At 36.0% G+C, this 24,178-nt stretch overlaps 1 protein-coding gene across 4 annotated transcripts in view; it reads left to right on the forward strand.

Annotated features, from left to right (window-relative positions):
• The window catches only part of LOC128240613 (dipeptidyl peptidase 4-like), a 252,517-nt gene extending 242,309 nt beyond the window's left edge, over window positions 1–10,208 (forward strand). For all 4 annotated transcript variants that reach the window (XM_052957306.1, XM_052957305.1, XM_052957307.1 and 1 more), the window contains exons 17-25: window positions 544–648; window positions 1,906–1,981; window positions 2,646–2,840; window positions 4,617–4,668; window positions 4,993–5,092; window positions 5,344–5,408; window positions 5,793–5,865; window positions 6,726–6,799; window positions 7,269–10,208. In XM_052957306.1, coding sequence (XP_052813266.1) covers window positions 544–648; window positions 1,906–1,981; window positions 2,646–2,840; window positions 4,617–4,668; window positions 4,993–5,092; window positions 5,344–5,408; window positions 5,793–5,865; window positions 6,726–6,799; window positions 7,269–7,433 — 905 coding nt within the window. In that variant the 3' untranslated portion in view covers window positions 7,434–10,208. The remainder of the gene's footprint in view (window positions 1–543; window positions 649–1,905; window positions 1,982–2,645; window positions 2,841–4,616; window positions 4,669–4,992; window positions 5,093–5,343; window positions 5,409–5,792; window positions 5,866–6,725; window positions 6,800–7,268) is intronic.
• Window positions 10,209–24,178: the final 13,970 nt, after the last annotated feature.

Genomic DNA, 24,178 nt, shown 5'->3' on the forward strand with positions numbered 1-24,178 from the left:
AGGGATCAGTGGTTCCCAGCTACCATCTATACTCGATCGATAATGGATTAGGTAAGCACACAAACATTCTGGCCTGTAAGGGATCAGCGGTTCCCAGCTACCATCTGTACTCGATCGATAAAGGATTAGGTAAGAACACAAACATTCTGGCCTGTAAGGGATCAGCGGTTCCCAGCTACCATCTGTACTCGATCGATAATGGATTAGGTAAGAACACAAACATTCTGGCGTGTAAGGGATCAGTGGTTCCCAGCTACCATCTGTTTTCGATCGATAATGGATTAGGTAAGGTTCCCAGCTACCATCTCCACTTCCATCTTTACTCGGTAGCGGATGAGGTTACCACACCTCCGCAAAAAAAAACTACGTTCGTGTTGGGTTGAACCAATCTTATACTCTCGGCCATGTCAGATACTTATAATCTCGATACATAAAACACCGAGAACTTCCGTTAGAAGCACACGTACTGCACATTACCCATGCTGCAATGTGTCCCGGTACTTGTGGACGAAATATATTCAGATCGTTTTCTTTCTATTTCAGTAATCACTTTAGAAGACAACACTGAACTACGAAAAATGTTGGAAGACTTCAGCTTACCCGTGCAGGAGTATGTACAGATACCAATAGACGAGGATGAGACAGAATGTGAGTGATTATATGGTGTGGTCTTAGGAATAATACATTGAAAACTACAGGGATAATCCCAGTAGTGTAATATCTAAGTAAACACCCTGTTAAGGATCACAAGGCTAGGGCCCAAAAGATAATGAACCAGAGACATATAACGTACAAACAACGCAGGCGGACCACACATGCACTGCAATAGCTTTATCAATAGATGTTGGGTTACTACCTTTAATTAAGGAATGAATTGCGGGGTTGATGTCATTATCGGGGTATGAACGCAATTGGGTTGGTCAATGTGTGTGGAGTCCGAAGGACTCCACGCGTACTTTGACCAACCCAATTGCGTTCATACCCCGATAATGACATCAACCCCGCAATTCATTTCTTATATTTACACCAATAGTTCATTATTTCATTCAAGAATTGTTTAAAAAAAATACTTCATTTCATTTAAGAAAACCTTTCAGTAATCCGTTCTTACCCATTCTGTAAATAGAACGACCCGACTATAACCGGAAACATTTTTTCAAATGACGTCACAATAACGCGGGAAAAGATCAACCACTTGAAATCACTTTAAAACGTAAAATTGAAACACTTCTGGTACCAATATATTTAAAATATAATAAACTAACACTTGATGTTGATCTATATTTTACGGGACCTGCAGACACAATACAACCAATAACAAGATCAATAGTATATTATTATGCAATGAATTACGATCCGAACATATCCGAAGATGTTGCGTTCATCGATTGATGAACGCAATTGCCGAAAGGCAGTTCATTTAAGGAATGGAAGTTGAGGTTTAAATATATGGTCAATGAAACAGTGTCTGAACAAACTGATGCGAGCACAGCCTCACTCCTTCACCAATATGTATCCCATTTTTACTCCCTTAGGGACTAGCGCAATGCAGGAGAATACTGTGTATATAATAATAAAACGCTGAATAAATAACTTTATAATGTTATACGCCCTGTTACTGTATGACTTTAAGGAAGGTTAGAAAAAACGTATTCATAAGACGTACAAATTGAACTTTTAAAATGCATGTACATGTGTATATTATTTAAACAATTCAAAATAATGTTTGTTCTTTGAATATATCAACCATATTGTAAAACAATAAGAAAAATAACGATAATACCAGTACCGAAGATTTCAATGTTTTATGTACTTTTTATTTAGTTTATTAAGTTGTAAAGATTACACGCACAGATCTTGTATATATTCAACTGATATGAATAATCCCTTATACTCCTGTTTCAGTTATGTGGGCAAAGGTTCTACTTCCACCAATTCTGAAGAAAGATGAAATTATCACGTATAATATACTATTTAAAGTGTAAGTATTACACATCATAACTCACCTCCTTTAAATAATTAAAAATTGTTGTTTTGAAGATGTTCTGAAAGCGTATTGTCGTACTATATTGTTGTCGAAGATGTTGTGTAAGTGTATTGTCGTAAAATGTTGTTGTCGAAAATGTTCTGTAAACTGTTGTCGTAAAATATTGTTGTCGAAGATGTTCTGTAAGAGTGTTGTCGTAAAATATTGTTGTCGAAGATGTTCAGTAAAATTGTTGTCGTAAAATATTGTTGTTGAAGCTGTTCTGTAAGAGTGTTGTCGTACAATATTGTTGTCGAAGATGTTCTGTAAAATTGTTGTCGTAAAATAGTGTTGTCGAAGCTGTTCTGTAAGGGTGTTGTCGTAAAAGATTGTTGTCGAGGATGTTCTGTAAAATTAATGTCGTAAAATGTTGTTGTCGGAGATGTTCTTTAGCGTGTTGTCGTAAAATCTTGTTGTCGAAGATGTTCTGTAAGCGTGTTGTAAAATGTTGTCGAAGATGTTGTGTAAGTGTGTTGTCTTAAAATCTTGTTGTCGAAGATGTTCTGTAAGCGTGTTGTCGTAAAATGTTGTTGTCGAAGATGTTCTGTAACAGTATTGTCGTAAAATATTGTTGTCAAAGAGTTTCTGTAAGAGATATATTAATACTTCCTTGTTACAGGTACGGTGCTCCTGGTACCCAGCTAATTACAGAAGAGTTCAGTATCGGCTGGGAGCATTACTTGTGCAGTACCCACAGTATCATCATCGTGTCGGTAGATGGGCGGGGCACAGGCGGGAGGGGCAACATGTGGAAACATTCCGTCTACAAACAGCTCGGTCAGCTGGAGGTAGATGACACCATTACAGCTGCGAGGTAAACTTTATGGTGTTTTAGATTCCGTTAGTTTGGTAAAGAAATATACTAGTCTAACAAACAACTGTGCATTGCACGAAATATGTAGGTACATCCTTACAGCATGAGTGTGACAATTGCCCCTGTAGTTGCTTGTGAAACAAGAGACATTTTTGACATGGATAACATGTTGTAACTACATTTTGTTTATCAACTGGCGTACAGCGAAGTAAACTGCCGACTTTTTACCGTATTGTCAATTCGAAAGAAAATAAGACGTATCCTTTATCCTAGAACTGATGTCATGAAGGGAGTTATTAAAGCAATATTTATAAGAAACCCATCATTCGTTAGTTGAGCGACTGCCAAATTAGCTTATTTTTCTAGACAATTTTGAGACATTTAAATGGCCGAAAAAGAATGGAAATGATTGATGATTATGAAATAGCATCAGAATGGAAATGATTGATGATTATGAAATAGCATCAATTGCTTTTCAAGGTCACAGAGAACATAAGTAGTTGGTCCGTAGATGTTTGTCCGCCTTTCTCACTTCATTTTATCGTCGTTGTAGTCATAAATTAAATTAAATTTGAATAGCACAATGACAGTTGCATCAAGAAAATTGACCAGGCGCGTAGCTACACTTACGCAAAATATGCATCTCTCAGCACAGTAGAAAAAAAGAATGTTTTTAAAGATGCACTCTTACTCCCAGATAAGATTTACCACAATTAATATTAGTGTTTTAATATTTCAAAAAGGATGAACACATGTTGAAAACAATGGTTCTTTGGAAGGATACCAAGTTTAATTTGAAAGAAATAAGCATAAAACACGGTATTTCTACCTTATGAGATGATAGTAGACCACAGTAAATCTTTTAGCATTCACCAATCATTTCATATTTTTGCGCTTTCTGCTATTTAATATACGATAAAAATCTTGTTATCAGTAATTAATATATTCCATAAATGCATTATTTAGTAAGTAGTTAAAGGTCTATCAGTCAAAATTGATGTTTGTTATACATGTGTATGTATTAATTTTGAATAACAGTGTCACTTTTAAAGTAAAAACAACGAAAACAAATGGCTGGGGATAAGCATTACTTCAACCTCAAAAAGAAACATCCTACATTTTTTTTTTCTAAATCTTTTTTCTCGTGTGTAACATTTTGTCTGAAGGATAATTGTTTGTTCTAAAATTAAAACATGATTACAAAAACATCATCATAAAGATCAGGATTCCCTGCAAATGTGTAGGAAGTGGAATAATCCGTTGATTGACTTATATTTCCATCGCGGGAGCAATTTAACTGATTCCTACATAACTCTGTGGGAGCTTTCGAGACATGTCTAACATTAGGGCATCGATTGTGCCATATTATATTATTTCTTTTTTAAACAATAAACGTTCGTTTGTTTTCCTGTAAGACTGGGGCCCCTATTCACTGACGTCTTAAGTCTGAGTTTCAGACCCAGACTCAAGAAAATTATACACATACAAATACCCCTAGTTAGACCCCTTTTTACTTCCAAAAACCCCTAGTTAGACCCCTTTTTACTTCCAAATACCCCTAGTTAGACCCCTTTTTACTTCCAAATACCCCTAGTTAGACCCCTTTTTACTTCCAAATACCCCCTAGTTAGACCCCTTTTTACTTCCAAATACCCCTAGTTAGACCCCTTTTTGCTTCCAAATACCCCTAGTTAGACCCCTTTTTACTCCCAGTGTTTTGAATCCCATATGTTAAATCTTCAAAGTATATCATAATTTGTATATATTATGTTTCAGATATTTCAACAGTCTACATTATGTAAATGAGCAGACTGCTATATGGGGAATGGTGAGTTTTATTATGACCCTTTTAGGATATGTTGGATACTGTTATTTTGCAAGTGTTGATGGCCGTGCTTCCGTTCACAACCAACTTCTGTGCCATGTCTGTACTGGTAGTTGCAAATGTGCGCCTTTTTCCAGTTATACCCTGTATTTGTGACGTTCGTAGAGACTAGCCACGAGATGGTCCCTAAATTCGGAAATGCAGTATTTCTTCCTCAAAACAAGCCTAGAATTGTAAATGCTAGAATTGTTAAGCTAAGGACCATTTAGACAGCATTTGAAGAATCATATTCAAAACGCTTGAACCATTAGTTAACATTTATTTCAGTCGTACGGGGGATTTTTGACTGCATCCGTGATTGCTCGGGGAACCGAGGCGTTCAAATGTGGGCTCGCTGTGGCCCCCGTTACGGACTGGAGATATTACGGTACGCAGCACTTATATATAATTTGACCTTATCACTTAGTAATATTTGTTTTTTTTGTTTTACTTTGACATTAAATCGGGATGGGTCGGGCGACCATTTAATAAAACCGATGAATAATTAATGGAACTTTGGCGGCCGTTTTTGTCAGAAGCTCAGTTAAATCTGATCCAATATATTTGTCAACTGTGAACGTAACGATGTTATTTTAATGGGGCTACATCGCCGTTATATTTGTCATCTTTGGTTTTCAGATACTGCCTATACAGAAAGATACATGGGGCTACCGACTGCGAGAGATAACCTCGCCGCTTATAACGTACGATGATCGTAAATTTGTAATAATCACTACTACAATAGTCTTAAATGATAACATCAAACCTTTTTCCATCTAAATACAATGGTTGTAAATTATATATTAATGAACTTTAATAGAATTAATTTCGCTTTAAAACATAGAAGATTCAAGTGATAGTTAATCGAAATGTCACCAATTCATTCTTTAATCATGCAACAAAGGCCTGCTTAAAATAGAGGAGTATGCTAAATATATGTTAAGTTTATCGAAATGTCACCAATTCATTCTTTAATCATGTAACAAAGACCTGCTTAAAATAGAGGAGTATGCTAAATATATGTTAACTTTGACTGATCAGATTTGTTGGCTTTGGTTTTTTTTTTATTTTATGTTGATTTATTTCAGGCTGTAAACATATCAAAACATGCATCGAATTTCAAGTCATCGCGCTTTATGCTGATTCATGGGACGGCTGATGGTAAGGTTCTATTAGTCGCCTAATAAAACTAATAATATATTTACGTTTGACAAGACATTTTACAAGGCAAACAATCTATTTATTGATGAGTATCAATAAATATTTATCCATAGGAAAAATAAAAAGATTTTTCAATGCACACTATTCTTTTGTTTTGGTTTAACCAGTATTTATTTCAGAAAATATTGAACACAGTAAATAAGCATTTGAAAATACAGAACTGCATACATACAATATATGGAGTGAAGGAAACGCATGAACAGTGAGAAAATTACAGAATTGAGAGTTAACCATAATTGGTTTTACTAAGTCTCTCTTCTGTTTTCATTGATAGAGGTATTATTTTGTTTTATTGGAACAATCCGGTGCTTTTACGACTGTAACTCGTTTTCAAATGCAGCCCTGCGTTTAGTAAACTTATTTGCAACTAACGTTTGCGATTTTATTACCCGCTTGCAGTGTATACACTGTGATACAACGGGGATACAAAACAAGAACGTTAGCTAATGTTTACGCACCGTGTCCAATCGTGACGAGCTGAAGTGGTTGCAGTAACGTTTGTTAGTGATGTATCCCACACATGTCCCTGTAAAGAAACATTTCAATTGCTCGATTACTTTTATGAAATGTCTTACCTCTGGTCGTGTTTACCACCACGATCCACTTACCAATGTTACTTTACCACTTCACATCGTCACGATTTGACTCGGTTAGGGACTGCTAGCAACTTATCTCGACCCAGCGCCGGTCTTAAGATTACATTTTAACTATATGTTGCGAACTATTTAAATCATATTGATACAGATACTTAAAAAGCATGCATACAAATCATGAGTCAATTATCATCATTTCTATTTCAGATAATGTCCATTTCCAAAACTCTGCTCAATTCATGAAAGCCCTTGTAGAGGCTGATGTCTATTTCCGCCAGCAGGTACGTTAACCTTTCATCCATGAAATGTCCATTACAGCACCGATAAGAAACCAATAGATGCATAGCATCAAGTCGGTGCGTTAAAACAGAAGAAAACACATGCATGTGAATCATCAAAAAAGTTGTTATTTACATCAATGATAAAATGCTAAGAATGCATATGGTCGAAAGAAATTATTGTTGATAATACTGTAACAATTGTATTTGTTGTTGTGAATACACTTTACTATTATGGGTAAATTGAAAGGAGATAAAACAGACTTTACATTAAGAGGGAATAATCTGGAATTTATTCTTTTGAATGACATTTGTAAAACAAGCAATTAAGTTTAATGTTAGTTGTTGTTTGTTGCTGCTCACTAAGGGAGATTACTGCGTAGGAGATTGAGAAACAAATAGGAAATTGTTACAGTACTTAGTAACCTTCATCTATTCATGTAGATATTTACCATGCTGATGTTATTTGCAGATATATACAGACGAAAACCATTTCCTAGATGGTAGAAACACTAAGACACATTTCTACAACACCATGGAAGACTTTGTACTTCAGTGTTATGGCAAAAAGTTTACCTATGAGGATCTCAGTTCAGATGCTTCAGAAAAGGATATTGAAGAGGAGGAAGCCGAATAGACGATACTGAGACGTTGTTTTGACGTTGTTTTGACGTTATTTTGACGTTGTTTTGACTATATTGTGACGTTTAAGACATATGATATAATGCGGGATGAAGGGTGTAATTGAAGTTCATTATTTTGAAAAAGCTACGAAATTTAAAAGACAAGATGGTTGAAGACATGATAAGGAACCTTTGATGATCAAATGTGACGTTTTGGTACAGAAGGTATTTGGAAAGGCATGTGGGCTTTATAAATGTGAAAACGGTGTGAACCGCGAAGTAAGAAGTAGTAGATGGACGAAATGTGTGGTATAAGACTTCATCTGATGGAAAATGATGCACATAGAAGATGATTGCGTCAGAAGTGTTCTTCTTGCACGCAAGTGGTTTTTTCGAATAACTCTTGATGACACTGTTTTAATAGGATATTAAATAACAGTGAAATGGATTACTGATTCCAGTTCGAGTTGATACGAGATGTTCGAATGTTGTGTAATATGGACTCTGTAGTAAAGGTGCGTTAATTGCCGTATCAGGTGGCAGTATTGCATAACTGTGTGGATGACATAAAAGAAGGTTATGTATTGACATGTATCCAGGCGGCATGTCCAAGTTCATAGAGTTTGGTACAGTTAAAATGTATAATTATAGCAGATATATATATATATATATACGTACCTTTGGTGAGATATTAAACACATCGACATTATGATTACTTTTCAGGATTGAGAAAGTCAAAATAAATGTTAAGAGTGTTAAACTGACAATGGATGTACATTTGACATTGCTGAGCAGTTCTATCAGTATTTGTGATATATTTTCACCGAGACCAATGTTCGCTCATTGTTAATCGTCAGTATATGATCTTGATATTAGGTTGCTTTGTTAATTGTCACCAAATGATATTGATGTTAGAATGCTTTGTTGAATTCTAGCAACTAATTTTATATAAGTTTGTTTTCATATCTGTTCGTTGATTTCCTAAAAATGTTATCAATACCTACCGGCCCCCCCATATTAAAGTCTTAATCACTATTTCACTTCATTACAGAATGGCATTGCATGATTCAGAACATTTATAATTATTCTCTTTGTAAAAGTATATCTTCTGATAGACTGTGTTGATCAAAATAAACGGTCACTATTTTAAAGACAATTAATTCTAGAGCAAAACATGTACTTGAGTTCATATGTTCATGTCATAACTCCCGTACATTTGTTCAAGTCATTACTCCCGTACATTTGTTCAAGTCATAACTCCCGTACATAATGCCCTAAAAATGATTTGCCTTAGAATACTGATCAATGATGTTTATCATCACAATGCACCAGAGAACGCGCTTTTTACAAGAGTAAAACATGAGCATATACGCATTTGATATGTAAATTAATCAAAGGTTCTTATGCTTCTAAGGCATGCTTCTTTTATTTACGTTTTTGAAGGACCCTGCTTTACCAGTGGCGAACGTAAGCAGACTGTGTTTATTTTGTATCCCTGTTATACTGCAAGCGGGAAACCAAACCGCAAACGTTCGCCGCAGACACCTACCTATAGCTGGCCTTAACTGAGCCCAGAGCAGTAGTTGAATGTCAACGAAGTACATGAATGTTATTGTTATTCCAATAACACAACATTCTTAAAGAAGAATTGAATAAGAGGCTTTCGGTATTGTTTTTAATGTTTTATTAATGTGATATTTGTTGATGTTTATCTGTATGTATATTTTGTGTTTCATTACTTACCAAAGAAACGCACATTCTAGCTCTAAAAACGACAATGTTTTTACTACACGTATTATTTCAACAATATTTATTATGTATATTTGTTATGGGGTATGTCGGTGCAATAAATGTTTTATGATAATGATAGTTCTATGATGATTTTATATGTATGTCTAAGGTCATGATTGTGTTTTGTACCTTTTTGAACAATATAGAAATAAAATAAATGTAAATTAAGAAATCTTAAATGGTTATCGCGGTCATTAATAAATCTATGTTTCACGAGATCCTCGAAAAGTCTAAACAAGTATAGATTTTTTTAACTTAAATTTACAAATCAAAGTTTAGTTTATCGCGGTCATCTAAAAATCCTATAAAAGTCTCAAAAATCCTTAAATACAGATATTTCTGCAAATTATAATAAATCAAAACAGGTTAGCTTAGTTTGATCCTGTTTTGCAGGGTTTAAAATTGTACTAAAAATTGGAGACAGAAGTTCACGCACAACCCGGGTTATTAAAGTTAAACTTGAGAGCTTCAGGGCGATTATACCTTCAATAACGAGCCTAGTAGTAATTTTAATGGGACTTTTTTACGAAAGTTAATAGAAGGTTATAAAAACAATGATTTGAAACGTAAAGGTTTAATTTATATGTATTACGTTGATAGCATTGCTTTTACACTTTTCTAAAAGTTCCAAAAGAAAAATGATCAGATTTGAGACTTTTAAGGAATGTATTCGAATTGGAAAAAAATGGTATTTGTAGCTTACCTCAACTATGTTTTTAATTGACCGAAATCGAGAGCGGAACTGTTATAAACGTGTTCAAAACAACAGTATGTATGTGTTTTTGTTTCATTTGTACATATATCATTGGAATAATTCCTTGTCATTTCCATAACTTAAAAATGAATTATGAATTTGTGTAATACATTTGTGTTTTATATCAGTAACTTTTATACATTGTGTATGGATATTATAATGTGTATGACATTTCAATACATTTCCTTTTTTACTGTATAACAATATTTATTTATTGAATTTACCAAAACGTTTGTTCATAATTGTTAATTAGAAATAAATAAACTCTATCCACATGATTTGGTTATTATTCGTCCGTATTTTAGAGACGCATACAGGTTTAAGACATGTGCTATAAAGCTGCACTCTCACAGATTAAACGTTTTTTTTTTTGTTTTTTTTTGTCTTTGGATTAACAAATGTTTGCGTAAATATCTGCAAACCAATGATATAAGATTGTTGACAAAAAATCAGATCGTATATTTCCATATATCCTTTCGAAAATTTATGTTTTATGACTTAAACCGTTACTAACGGTTACGAAAAATGCATACAACATCAATTTTTGAACTTCAATATTAACATATGCGATCCAATTTGTTTTCCGCAGTCTTGTATCACTGGTTTCCATGGATTTTCGCAAATATTGGCTCGTTCCAAGACAAAAAATAAAAAGTTTAACGTTAATAACTAGCTATGCGACTCCGGAAAAGTATAGCAAAATCACAAAAATATATTTCGGAATAGGCAAAATTCCACCAATAAATCAAGCTGATATATTGGTGCAAAAAATCAAAATGATATATTTTTAGATTTATTTAGTATCGTTCGATTGTCTTACCATATAAGTATTTTTAATATTTCTTGAACACAATGTTTGTCTTAAAATATAAGCCAAGATCACTCCAACAACAAAGATCACGCCTGGCTAAAGAAATAAAACGCGAGAGCTTTGTCGGCCACTAACCAGCCATGTCGAGCCCGCCATTGAGGAATCAAAATAATTTTCATGAGTATGGAAATCAAATTGTTTTTATTGAAATTGGTCTTTGACATCAATACAATTGGTCCAATCTGATCGCTGTGCCTTAAAGTGGTGTCAATTGATTTTATAATAAACAAGCAATGGCAACCAATGACGCTCGAGGGTAACCTGTACCTTTAACGCACCGATATGGGTATTGAATGCCTCAACCTGTCTTTCCATGGTGAACATTTGTGCCAAGTTTTTGTTAAAATCGCTGAAGGTACGGTCAAGTAACAGCCCGAACAAGCCATAACACATATTTTTTACACCAAGGACCTTCGTGTGGGACATTGACCTTTGACCTACAGTCATGAGTATCGCAGGCGACACACCATCTTAAGTCATCTTTTTATGGTAAACATTTGTGTCAAGAAACTTTTAATCCATCATTGGATGGCCAGGTTACAGGCACGACAAACACGAGGAATTTGTCCTTAGACGTATAGACATTAGAATTGCATTGGACATGATGGGTTTTTTTATTTTCAAGATATGGTAAATCAGCAAATGTATTGTAATGTTCCAATCTGGACAGCATCGGAAGGACAGAACCCATTTTTAAAACCCAGTACATTACTTTTGATAAAAATAAATATAAACACTCCATTTATCTCGATATCGGCTGAGGACGTTTTGACTATTTGTAGAAGGTTAAGTAAGGCAGAGTATTTTAGACAACACATTTCGCTGCTAAGTTATTATTATATTTATCGATTCGCCTCTGTTCCTCACCAAGATTCCTTTAAAATTCCTCGGCTTGCTTTCAAATTCACACAACCTTAGGAGGTGCAGGAGAGGAGTCGTGAACTCATCCCCATCTTGAAACCGGCCAAGCGTGAACACACGCACGCATATATCGACTGCGATAAGCTGTATATTAACCACAAACTATTTGTTCATTTTGATACTGGCTATAGTTCAATTTACTCAAACATGAAGTAAAATAACGAAAATAAGACACTAAGATCATTTCAATTTACGACTAAATTTGAAATGTCCCCAAGGACATTTATTAGCATATGTAAATGCGACACACCTACCGACATACTTTACTTAAATTACTCGTCGTTAAAGTGTTTAAATTATGCAAATATTGTAATACATTGTAAATAGTTTTTTAACTTTTGAACTGTCAGTTTTTCGATCTTTATCTATCAATCTTCATCATAAATAGTCAGTTTATGACTTCTTAGTAGAGCAATCATTTTAAAATGAAAGTCACGTTCATGGTAATTAATTGAAAACTGGAAGGAGGTCAAATATGGCAATATATGAAACAATGAAACTAAACCAAGGCCACAATAAAAATATACCTATATTACCGGCCAACATTTTAAACGCCTAGTTTAAGGAATGTTTGGCATGACAATGCCCTGCTGTGCATTTCCTTCTAATGGCACTGCTTTCACAGTAGGGGCCAGTTTCATGTGTATTTGTTTATTGGCTCAGGGCCATTTAGAGTTCATCTCTATAATAAAACCTCAAAAACTGCACAGCAGGATACTCAGATCGGAGATCTGATAAGGCAATTAGGCAATTAGATTAAGATCAATACACTGAAGTTGTTTACTATACACGGTTGTTGTTGTATTCTTTTGATCGGGCTGTTAACGTCAACCTAAATATAATACTTGCATCATTACGTATGTCCTTAATTATTAGAATGATAGGAAATATAAGACATAAGGCCTATAATAATAATATACAATGATGATCAGACGGACACGAATGAATTTACTAATCATACGATATATTCCAAATAAATCAGCATTACTTTTAACTTATCATGGCTAATGAATACTTTTAAACATGACACTGTTTTACTACAGGCCCGACTATTACAGGATCCGTAAATACGTCAACCAGGGTACTTCAAATATTAACGAAAAGTGAACGAATATACCCGAATATTACCCCCGAATATACCCGAATATTACCCCCGAATATACCCGAATACATCCGAATGTACCCGAATATACCCTATATTCCGAAGATCCATAAATTATTGACGTAGGTTCGCGGACCTTTCAGGACATGTGAAAGAAATGCCACTATTATGATATTCGTAGAATTCATGTAAACACATCCATAAAGAATTGTAAATGACGAGTGTCTTATATAATGAACGCCCCTCGTACAAGGGAAATTAAGGGGCTATTTTCAATAACAAACTGAGATTTAACATAGAATTAAAGTAGATATTTGGTGTTTTTATTAAAAAGTAGAATTAATTGACCAAAAGACTGAATGGAATCACTGAGGTCTAAGGATGAGGATAAGACGTTTATTGAGTACCGGCCCCTCAGCCGAAATTTTAACAATGAGCGGACAAATACAGCACTGTCATAATTGATGTGAAGCCTGTCTGTTACTTTATCGCCATTGTGTCATAATTGGCAGAACAGGATCGTAACCTGTCAGACAACGTGTTAGCTGTACTTAGTGTTCATAGTCGTTTCAGATCCATTGTGTCTGAAGAACATAAAATACCATATGTAAAAATCATATGTGAAATTGAAGCACATCGGAATTATGCTCAAGTTTGCAGTCTTGATCATATGCGTATGCGCGACGGCTGGAGCCACAAAGCCCAGAGAGTTCCGGGGACCTTACTCCGGTCTTGGCGGGTTGTGGTCTCCCTTCAGTAGGCCATATCCGGCGAGAGTGCACACGGCCGCGGGATTCGTGCTCAGTGAATTAGTCTCTGCTGGTGCTCCTTTGATTGCAATTGATAACGCGTTCTACCATGTAAGTAAATTCTGATTGTATTGGATATTGAAACAGCAACTTAAGCAGGACGTAGTGAATTTGCATTCAAGGAATCTATAGGTCATTTTACAGTGTGTGTATACCACATAATCAATTACGTCATATATGATACGTCGGAAGGCAATATTTTGCTTAAATTGAAGACTTAAAACAAAGATAACTTTTCTTTTACTACCCCGATTTAAATGAAACAAAGGACAGTCTATGTCCCTTACAGAGTCCCGCCTTCGTTTTATAATCGAGGTTTGATAAGGTGATTAGTTTCATCAAACACTTCCACAAACCTGTTTCCAAAATGATATTTTGAGAGCGATCCGTCAGACGGCCGTATTGTGAAAAGGTTTGTCGAAGTGTTTTAAGAAACTAAACTCTCAATCAAATTCAAATTCTGGTAAAAGACCGAAGGCGGGACTCTGTAAACGGCATAGACTGCGCTATGTTTCATTTAAAATGGTGAAGAAATAGTGCAGTTATCTTTGTTTAAAGTCAACATTCGAAGCAAAATATTGCCTTCCGTCGTAGCATTATGGAAGCCTTGGAGGGCCACTTTTGAGTTTCGACTTACGGGTACTTTTGACTTTTGACTTTTGACTTTTGACTTTCGACTTTCGACTTATGACTTATGACTTTTGACTTTTGACTTAGGCTATGCATTATACACGTGCTCCAGAAGCTGAAGGGAACTACGTTGATTTCAGGTATGTAACCCCTATTTTAAACGTTTTCTCTGGCACATACACTGAATTAAAATGATTTTAATTATTCTTGCTCAAATACTTAATATCGCATATATTTAATTGTGGGTTGTGACGGAGGATTTTGTGTGTGTGTGTGTGTGTGTGTGTGTGTGTGCGTGCGTGCGTGCGTGCGTGCGTGCGTGCGTGTGTGTGTGTGAGAATGAGTTCAGTAATCTGTTGACTATGTTGTTAATGTTTTCATGTTTTTAGTGGTTATACATGTTCTATCTTTCTCAACACAAACTCTGATCTGACAAGTTATATCACTTTTAAGACGTTCACAGAGCCAGTATTAAACATGTATAGCTAGGTAAGAAATAGACTGCATTTTTACTGGGCAAACACAGAACCAGCATTAAACATGTATAGGTAGGTAACTTTACCAAGCAAGCACAGAGCCAGTTTTAAAAGTGTTTAGCTAGGTAAGAAATATACCATTAATGAGTACTTCCTTTTTGAAGACATATGGAGTACTTTGGACTCAATAGTGTTACCTATGTTGTACAATGTAGAGAATAATATCATATATATAAACATGTTTTCAGACACAACTACTCGACTGAAAAATATGAAGATGACAACTTGGATAGTGTTCTGTGTCTGTTTCATAATACTGCTCGGTATTGCCCAAGCTACTGTGCCAAGGTACCTACCACCAACATCTATAACAGACAAAACTCTGCTCACAGTAGAGTACTTTCAGAAAGGCTTTAAGATCTATGAAATTGTTGCATTTTTACTCACACGACATGGCATTATAACGTCATTGAGGACAGTAAAGAGGATACTTAAACGCTTAAATTTGAAACGACGTAATATATTATATACACCTTTGGAGATTGTGTCTGATGTTATAAACAGAGAAATACAAACAAGTGGACAATGCATAGGTTACCGTACAATGTGGCGTCGGTTAATGCTGGATTACAACATGTACGTCAAAAGGGACGACGTCATGGAAATAATGAGAGCGCTGGATCCAGTTGGTGTAGAGCTGCGAAAAGCACATCGTCTCCGCCGGCGAGTATACTTTGCCAAAGGACCCAATTTTGTATGGCATATAGACGGTTACGACAAATTAAAGCCATATGGATTTTGTATTCATGGTGCGGTGGATGGGTTTAGTAGGAAAATAATATGGTTAGAGGTTTCGGACTCAAATAATGACCCACGCTTAATTGCAAGATACTTTTTAGATGCATTGAATGAGCATAAAAAAGTCCCTCGAATACTACGTTCTGATGGTGGCACGGAAAACTGCATTGCTTTACTTTTGCAGCAATACTTCCGGCACGATGCTACTGATCCGTTTGCTGGGGCTCGAAGCGTTGTAGTTGGAAAAAGCACATCGAACCAGCGCATTGAGAGATGGTGGGGTACATTACGACAAAATGGAATACATTGGTGGATTGACTTTTTCAAAGACTTACGCGATACAGGGACGTTTAATGAGCTGGACGCAATACAATGTGAGAACTTAAAATTTTGCTTTATGGATCTCATACAAACCGAGTTAGACCGGATTGCACAGCAATGGAACGTTCATGAGATAAGGGAACAAACCAATTCTTCGGTTATTGGTGGAAAACCTGACACACTGTTCTTTATACCAGGTCTGTTTGAAACTCACGACTTCGGTAATGCAGCGAACTTGAATGACGTAAATGTTTGCAAAGACATGTATTCGCGTCCAAAAAGACACTGTGAGGAATTCAAAGAATTAGCACATCTTTTGAAGCCAGATCTACAGATGCCATTGGACGCTGAGTCAGCACTACGACTGTATACTGAGTTAAACAATTTAATTTCGAGAATTGATTAAACATAAATACCCATTGTACTAATGAATATTGCATGGGCGTACGTTATTGATAAAACTACTTTAAGGGTACTGCATATCAGTTTCGAAAAATGGCGATTAAAAATCAGAAAATTGTTCTAAACAAGAAAAGGTCTTTGAAAGTTCTACCATTTGACTTGCTTATATAGTTGTTTTAAGGCATAAATAAAGCTGTAACGTGTCTCAGAAACTGCTTATGCGGCTTCTTATATGGTAGGTGCACTGTAGTTACATTAACCCTTTACTCCATATATGCATTATACTCCTGTCTACGCCTGCTTTCTGGTCAGGATACATCTTGTTTGCAAATATGGAATATCATAGAAATTAAATCTTCAGATTCGGCTATGACAATAATATTCATTAGTTTATGTGCTACTATAAAGATATATTCAATTATATACTCATGGTAGGTGGAGACTTGCTTGAATATTCATATAATAAAGAGTTCAATCATAGTTGCCTCCATAAAAACGCATGCAGATCACTGCGAGTGCGCCGGGAATCGCATTTGTTCAGTCTGTGAATGAATTGGGTCAGTCTTTACTCCTTGAATATTCAAGAAAGACTCCGCCCACCATGACTATATAATTTAATATATCTCTATAATGGTACGTACTTGTTATAGCCAATTGTGATGAATTATTTCTAGGATATTGCATATTTGCAAACAGGATATAACCTGATTAGGCAGCCTCTGTAGGAGCGGCGTGATCTGGGTATACCCTGTTTGCAAATGAATAGAAATAGTACATATGGAGTAAAGGGTTAAGGTTAAAACAACAGTATGTCTAAAGCGAAAGTCTCGTGGTCCTTATCCTATATCACGAAAGAGTTCAACTCCTTTCATGCTAACCGCGGCCACAATAATGTAAAATAAGTATGTAAACAGTTTGGATCGATATCAGACGCCGTGTAATTCGGATTCTGATCAGGATTCAAGCTGCTTGATACTCGGCCAACAGTTCTTTTAAATTGGAAGCGAACTGGACGACGTTGAAGTAGACGAGATTACCAAATGACAAATAAGGGTCAAAGCAATTGTATGTATAGCAAAAGTCTCGTTTGAATTTGATTGGCTGTTTATGTCGTGGGAACGAGATAAAAAAACACTTTCGTTTTCCCCCGAGTTAAAAAAGAAAATCGGGATCGTTTTCCCGAGGTTATTTTTAATTCGAGAAAAGAAAGTTCGTTTTCCAGAGTTATGTTTTTGGTATATCCCCCGCACAGTCCCCACCCACTCATTCTCCCATTCATTCCGTATGCAACTTGCATACGGAATGAACGGAATAATGAGTGGGTGGGGACTGTGCGGGGGATATTCCGGTATATTGCCGGTATATCGTCAACCCCCCCTCGGGATGTCATTAAGTCCATTTCGTTTTCCCGAGGTTAATCTTTTAAAATATATTGCACATGTCACCTCAGTGCCACCGTAAAATCTAGATCACTAGGTCATTTAAAAAATTTAAAAAATGCTTATGAACACTCTAGCGGTTGTAAATATGACCCGATCTTCAACACACAGCATTTAAATCACACTCTTAAACTTCCAATACTACATTTACTTGGTACTTTATACACAAGTGAGTTATGAGTTGTGAGTTATGAGTTGTGACTTGTGAGTTACAACTTAAGATTTTATTCTTAAATGAACTAGAAATATCACTAAATTTGATTAATACCCCCCACAGCATCCTAAAGTAGATAAGGGCAAGGTTTAACAATAAACATAACAAATATAGAAAGGACAATAACTCCGTAATTAAGCAAATTAGAGTTATGGTTCTCAAGTACTGCACTTCCTCTCATCAAGGTCTATCTTCAGACGAAATTTCATCAAACTAGCAGCTTAAGTATAAGAGTTATGCTCCGGACAAAATCAAAAGACCAAAAACAACAAAGGGGAATAACTCGTTTAAAAGAGCAAGCATGGTGATGGTTCTTGTGCACTGCACTACCCCCTCATCAAGGTCTATCTACATATGAAGTTTCATCAACATAGCTACAGTAGTATTAAAGTTATGCTCCGGACAAACTTTTGTAGACCGACCGCCAGACCGACCGACCGACCGAAAGGGTGACTCCTATATACCCCCCCCCCCCCCAAATTTCTATTGTGGGGGTATAAAAACTTTATTATGCCCCCTTCTGAAAAAAGTGGGGTATATTGCTTTGCACATGTCGGTCGGTCTGTCGGTCGGTCTGACCCCTATTTTTATTGGGTCAATAAGTCAAAGGTCAAGGTCATCAAGGTCATTTAATACTGTAATTCTGACCAAATGGTTTCCGATCAATAACTCGTCCATTCTTTCATCTCCAGTCATCATATTTGCTAGGGAGGTTCGTGGTAATGAGTAGAATACCCTTATTATATTTTGTAACAACTTTGTAAATAAACAAATTTGGTCAAGTTCAAACATTTCAAGAGAAAATTGGTTGTTTACAAAGTCGTTTTGTGCGATTCTAGGTTATATCAGTTTCTTTTACAAAATCTAACTCTCGTTGACTCTAGAAAGTGTATCTGTCTTATATTATCTAGTGAGTTTTTTATTGATACCACTGGGGTGAGGTAGATGTCCTGCAACTGCCGGAAGCTATTGTTTTAGCTTGTCCGGTAGTAATTAGTCGTAATTTGAGGCTAACATTATGCAGATACCTTCCATTCAACATTGTCAGGTTGCAGAAACACTGTTTTGGATATTTACTATCGATATCGTAGAACTAGGCTGACAAATTAGAATAGACAGTTTAGGCCAGGGAATATAATTTTCGAATTATGACATAGCCCTTAAACCTACAGTCCTCATATTTGGTAGGGAGGTTCGGGATGATGAGTAGATGACTCCTATTTCTTTTGAGGTCAGTACGTCAAAGGTCAATGTCATCAAGGTCATTCATTACTGTAATTCTGACCAAATGATTTCCGATCAATAACTCATCCATCCTTACAGTCCTAATATTTGCTAGGGAGGTACTTGATGATGAGTAGATGGCCTCTATTTCTTTTGAGGTCAGTAGGTCAAAGGTGAAGGTCATTCAGTACTGTGATTTGATGGCAAGGCTTTTCATGTTTTATAGGTATATATTGCTTGTGACATGATATATGCAAACATACCAACTTTTTTGACCTGTGACCTTGACATTTGACCTACTTTTTATAAGTTTAATCTTGGCCATCTTTGACATACATTAGAAAAGAAATATCTGCTTTTAGGGGGGCATTTGTGTTTCACAAACTCTTGTTTAACTAATGTAACTCAATTGTTTCAAATTGCTACAATGAATTGTTTCAAATTGCTACAATGAATTTCACAAATTAATGGCATTTTGTACAAATGAACCCTTTCCACAACAGGCTTTATTTTAGATCATTTCATCATTGTCTCTACTTTTACAATTTTTAAAGTTAAGTTAAAACTTAAGTAATGATTTGAATTCAAGCATAGGCTCCATATAGCCAAATGCTTCATTTTCGAAAATCTGATATTTCAGAGGCGTCCAGAGGCGCTGGTGTTGAGGAAAGGATCAAATATACAAAACAATATACATGTAAGCCAAAGAGTTTGAGTATTGCTAATGCAGACTTTGACAACATCTACAATAATGCCGATGACTTTGACTGCAGAACAACTTTTAAAAGCTCTCATGGAATAGTCTCAATAGTGTTCAAATGATTTCCAAAAGTAGGTATTTATACAGGTTGTCTCTAAGGTATGTATGGATATAACTCGTAATAACTTTTATGAACTTTTAATGGTCCTTTTTATTTATCTGCAACAAACTAATGAACAAGTCTACTGTTGTATTTTGTATACATGTATTTTAACGATTTCTATGTATACATGTATTTTAACGATTTTAACGGTAACATTTCAAACACTGTATACCTGAATCAAAGGGCTCCTATAAGAGCCAACTGGTCTTGTTTTACACTGTGTGCAAATGTAACAAGTGCACTTTAAATCAGATCTATAATGTTAAAAGATATAACTTTGTGTAAACGGATTGTGTGAAACCTCATTTTAACAAATACCTGCCGTCATGAGAAAATGGACCCTTTTGTCTTTCTACTGAATAACATAAAGGTCACTTGTCTCAAACGTTAATTATCTTTAACACAAAACACAAAGATCTATATAAATCCTTACCAGTATTATGCGATATATGAGGTGTGTTAGGGAAAATAACCTCCAATATAATAGCCAAATGAGGCTACATGTACATTACTAATTGCACAGGGCATTCTAAACAATCGTCAATCTGATAAAGAGGGCCATGATGGTCCTGAGCTGCTCATCACATTTCTTTAAAGTTCATGTTTTAGCGCAACTACAAAGTCTAATGCTGTCGGTCTGTCCTCAATCTGGTATGATAAGCCCTTCTGAATAACAGCCTTCAGCTGCACTGAAAGGGTATGCTCCCTGTCTAAATTACTTAACCCATGTGGCATATCCTTTCTTTGCATTGCCCGGATTATAACCTGGACAGAGTCGTCATTTTCATCATCCTCACTGGTCAAGTCCCATATGGTTTTGGCAGTAAAGAGCTCAACTAATGAACAACAGAGGCTCCAAACATCTGCTTGTGTTCTGCCTCTCCTAGCTTGCAGAAGAATCTCTGGAGCTTGATAAGCTGGAGTTCCTGGCTGTGTCTCTCTGCGATCTTCAACTGTTTTGGTCATGGTATTCATTACCTTCACCTTAGACAATCCCATGTCACAAAGTTTTGCCGTTTCCAAATTTCTCGTCAGCAAAATGTTTTCAGGCTTAATGTCTCTGTGAATAACTATTGGATTATGATTATGTAAATATGCTACACCCTGACATACTTGCAATGCCACTGCATGTTTTTGAGGCACAGTAAATTCGTACTCATTGTCAGCAAAAAAGCACATCATCCAAATTTGGACCTGCAATGAACTCTGTGAGAAGATAGAGACAGTCAGTATTGATTGAGTAACCCATCAGTAGAACAATGTTTGGATGCCTAAGATGACTGTTTGTGACAACTTCTTGCAACACTGACTGTTTCACAACTTTCATGCGTTTTATCTTAACTTTCTTCACTGCAATATCTGTTCCCAAATATTCACCTTTGTAAACCTCACCAAAACCACCCTCCCCTATTTTTTCCAATAATTTGAAGTCTCCAAACCTTACATTGAAGTTGTCAGTATTAGCGTCCAACTGTGTAAACCCTTTTTTAACTGGTGGTTGCTCTGCAACTAAATTATCAGAAGAACCCATACTCTTTCTTGAGTTTTTTTCCAGTAAGCTTAGCTTTAATATCATTTTCATTTTCATCCTTGTCCAGTCTGGTTTCCACAGAATCCACAAATCCTGTTGAAATATCTAAGAATTCAGTTGTAACATCACCCAAAAAACTTGTTTCTGTAACTGTTGAAATAGCATTTGAACATGTACACTCATTTTCGATCAAAATACTTGTTTCGGTAACTGTTGGTGCTTTGTTTACTGCTGCACCATATTTTTCACAGAAATAACCTGTTGAAACGGTGTTTGCATCTGAACCATCTTTTTCAAAGATTACACTTGTTGCAGGAATTGTCTGAACAGTCTTTGAACATTTGCCATCTTTTTCACAGATTACATCTACTTTAGGAATTGTCGAAATAGTATTTGTTCCTGTACCATTGTTTACACACATTGCACTTGTTTCAGGAATTGTTTCAGGAATTGTTGGAATAGCAGTTGCCCCTGTGCCATCTTTTTCATGGATTACACTTGTTTCAGGAAATGTAAGAACAGCGTTTGCACCTGTGGCATCTCTTTCATGGATTACACTTGTTTCAAGAAATGTTGAAACAGCGTTTGCACCTATGCCGTCTTTTTCACAGAATACACTTGTTTCACAAGCTGCTGATACAGCATTTGCACATGTGCCATCTTTGTCACAGATAAAAGTTGTTGTTGTTAAACTGTGTGTACCTTTACCATCATTTTCACCCAAATCACTTGTTTCAATAAACGTTTGTGTAACCATGTCTAGGCTAGAATCTGTAGCTGCTGTATTAGAAACGCAATCTTTCAAATCAGCAGTTATGCCAAAGTGTGTGGTGTTCAGATTTTCAGTAACCTCGCTGTCGATTCGCATATCCATGTCATATCTATCTGTAGTTGCGGGCAAAGCTATTTCAACACTCTCTTCAAAGGTGTACAACGTTTCGCCTACTTGGCATTTTACATTATAGACACCAGTGTCATTTGTATGTATCAACATGAGATTAATCCCTGCTGCATATATGCTTTGATCCTTATACCATGTGTAATTAACGTTTTCAGAACAGTTTGTTACTACGCCTAAAACAACTTTGCCTTCATTCATTCCACATATCTCATTAGGTCCATGAAATATATATGCACTGTCTTGTCCAGCGACGTCTTGTGGAAAACTGAGGCCAGACGAAGCTCGCTCCATGTAAACCTTATCATTTACAGCCAGATACGTTACATTATAACCATCTTCAAGAGGGTCGTAATCGTCTATGTCATCAGGAATACCTGATAATTCCCTGCATTGTTTTGTGCTATGACATGTGATAATTGAGGTGTCTCCTGAATATTCTGATGTTTCATTCTTAGTATACTGTACATGCAGTCCTTGTATTGTCTTCCTGTTGGCAAGATAACTCGTTTCACTTGTTTCTTCCAGTGGCTTTATTTTATCATAGGTAATGCTTTTCGTCGAAAGATAAACATGGAATTGAGACGAGTACCTTCCTGTTGACTTCAAAAATTCTTGAAATGTACACGGTTGTTCATCTATATTGCAGAAGCGTTCAATTTTCTCACCGCTGTAATTAGTTAAATTCACTTCCATATCATTTAAATTTCCAAAAGAATTTCTTCCATTCGGAAAAAATAAACGTTTGCCGACTTCAATTATTGATTCCACTGACTGAGGCTCCGTTATATTATATTCCATCTTCCGAATGCCCCCACCTCGTCTTGATGTAATTTGTCTAAAGTCACCTTGACAGTAATGGCGCCATCCGATATGTAGCTTGTACATAGTATGACGGCCGCTAGGTTTCTGTTTTCTCTTTTCCTGTCCTGCAGCATCCTAAATGAAATAAGTAGAACATGTAGTCCTAAATGAAAAAGTAGTAGTAGTAGTAGTAGTAGTAGTAGTAGAAGTAGTAGAAGCAGTAGCAGTTGTAGTATGAGTAGTAGTAGTAGTTGTTGTTGTGTTGTTGTTGTAGTAGTAGAAGTAGTAGTAGTACTAGAAGTAATAGCGCTAGTAGGGCTAGTAACGGTAGACGGTGGAAGTAGTAGTAGTAGTAGTAGTAATGGAAGTAGTAGTAGTAGAAGTAGTAGTAGCAGCAACAGCAGCAGTAGCAACAGTAGTAGTAGTACATGTAGTAGTAGTTAGCAGCAGCAATAGTAGTAGTAGTAGTAGTAGTATAATTGTAGTAGTAGTAGTAGTAGTAGTAGTAGTAGTAGTAGTAGTAGTAGTAGTAGTGGTAGTAGTAGTACTAGAAGTGAAGTTGTAGTAGTACTAGTAGTAGAAGTAGTAGTAGTAGCAGAAGCAGTATTATAAGAAGTAGTAGAAGTAGTTGTAGTAGTAGTAGTATCAGCTGTAGTAGTAGTAGTAGTAGTAGTAGTAGAAGTAGTAGTAGGAGTAAAGGTTATAGTAGTAGTAGAAGTAGAAGCCGCCGCAATAGTAGTAGTAGTAGAAGCAGTAGTAGTACAAATAGTAGTAGTTGTAGTATTAGCGGTAGTAGTAGTACTAGTAGTAATAGAAGAAGTATTAGAAGTAGAAGCCGCAGCAGTAGTAGTAGAAGTAGTTGAAGCAGTAGTAGTAAAAGTAGTATAAGCAGTAGTAGTATTGGTAGTAGT

Source organism: Mya arenaria, chromosome 7 (genome assembly GCF_026914265.1).
Source record: "Mya arenaria isolate MELC-2E11 chromosome 7, ASM2691426v1".
In the NCBI taxonomy this organism is placed as follows: Eukaryota; Metazoa; Mollusca; class Bivalvia; order Myida; family Myidae; genus Mya; species Mya arenaria.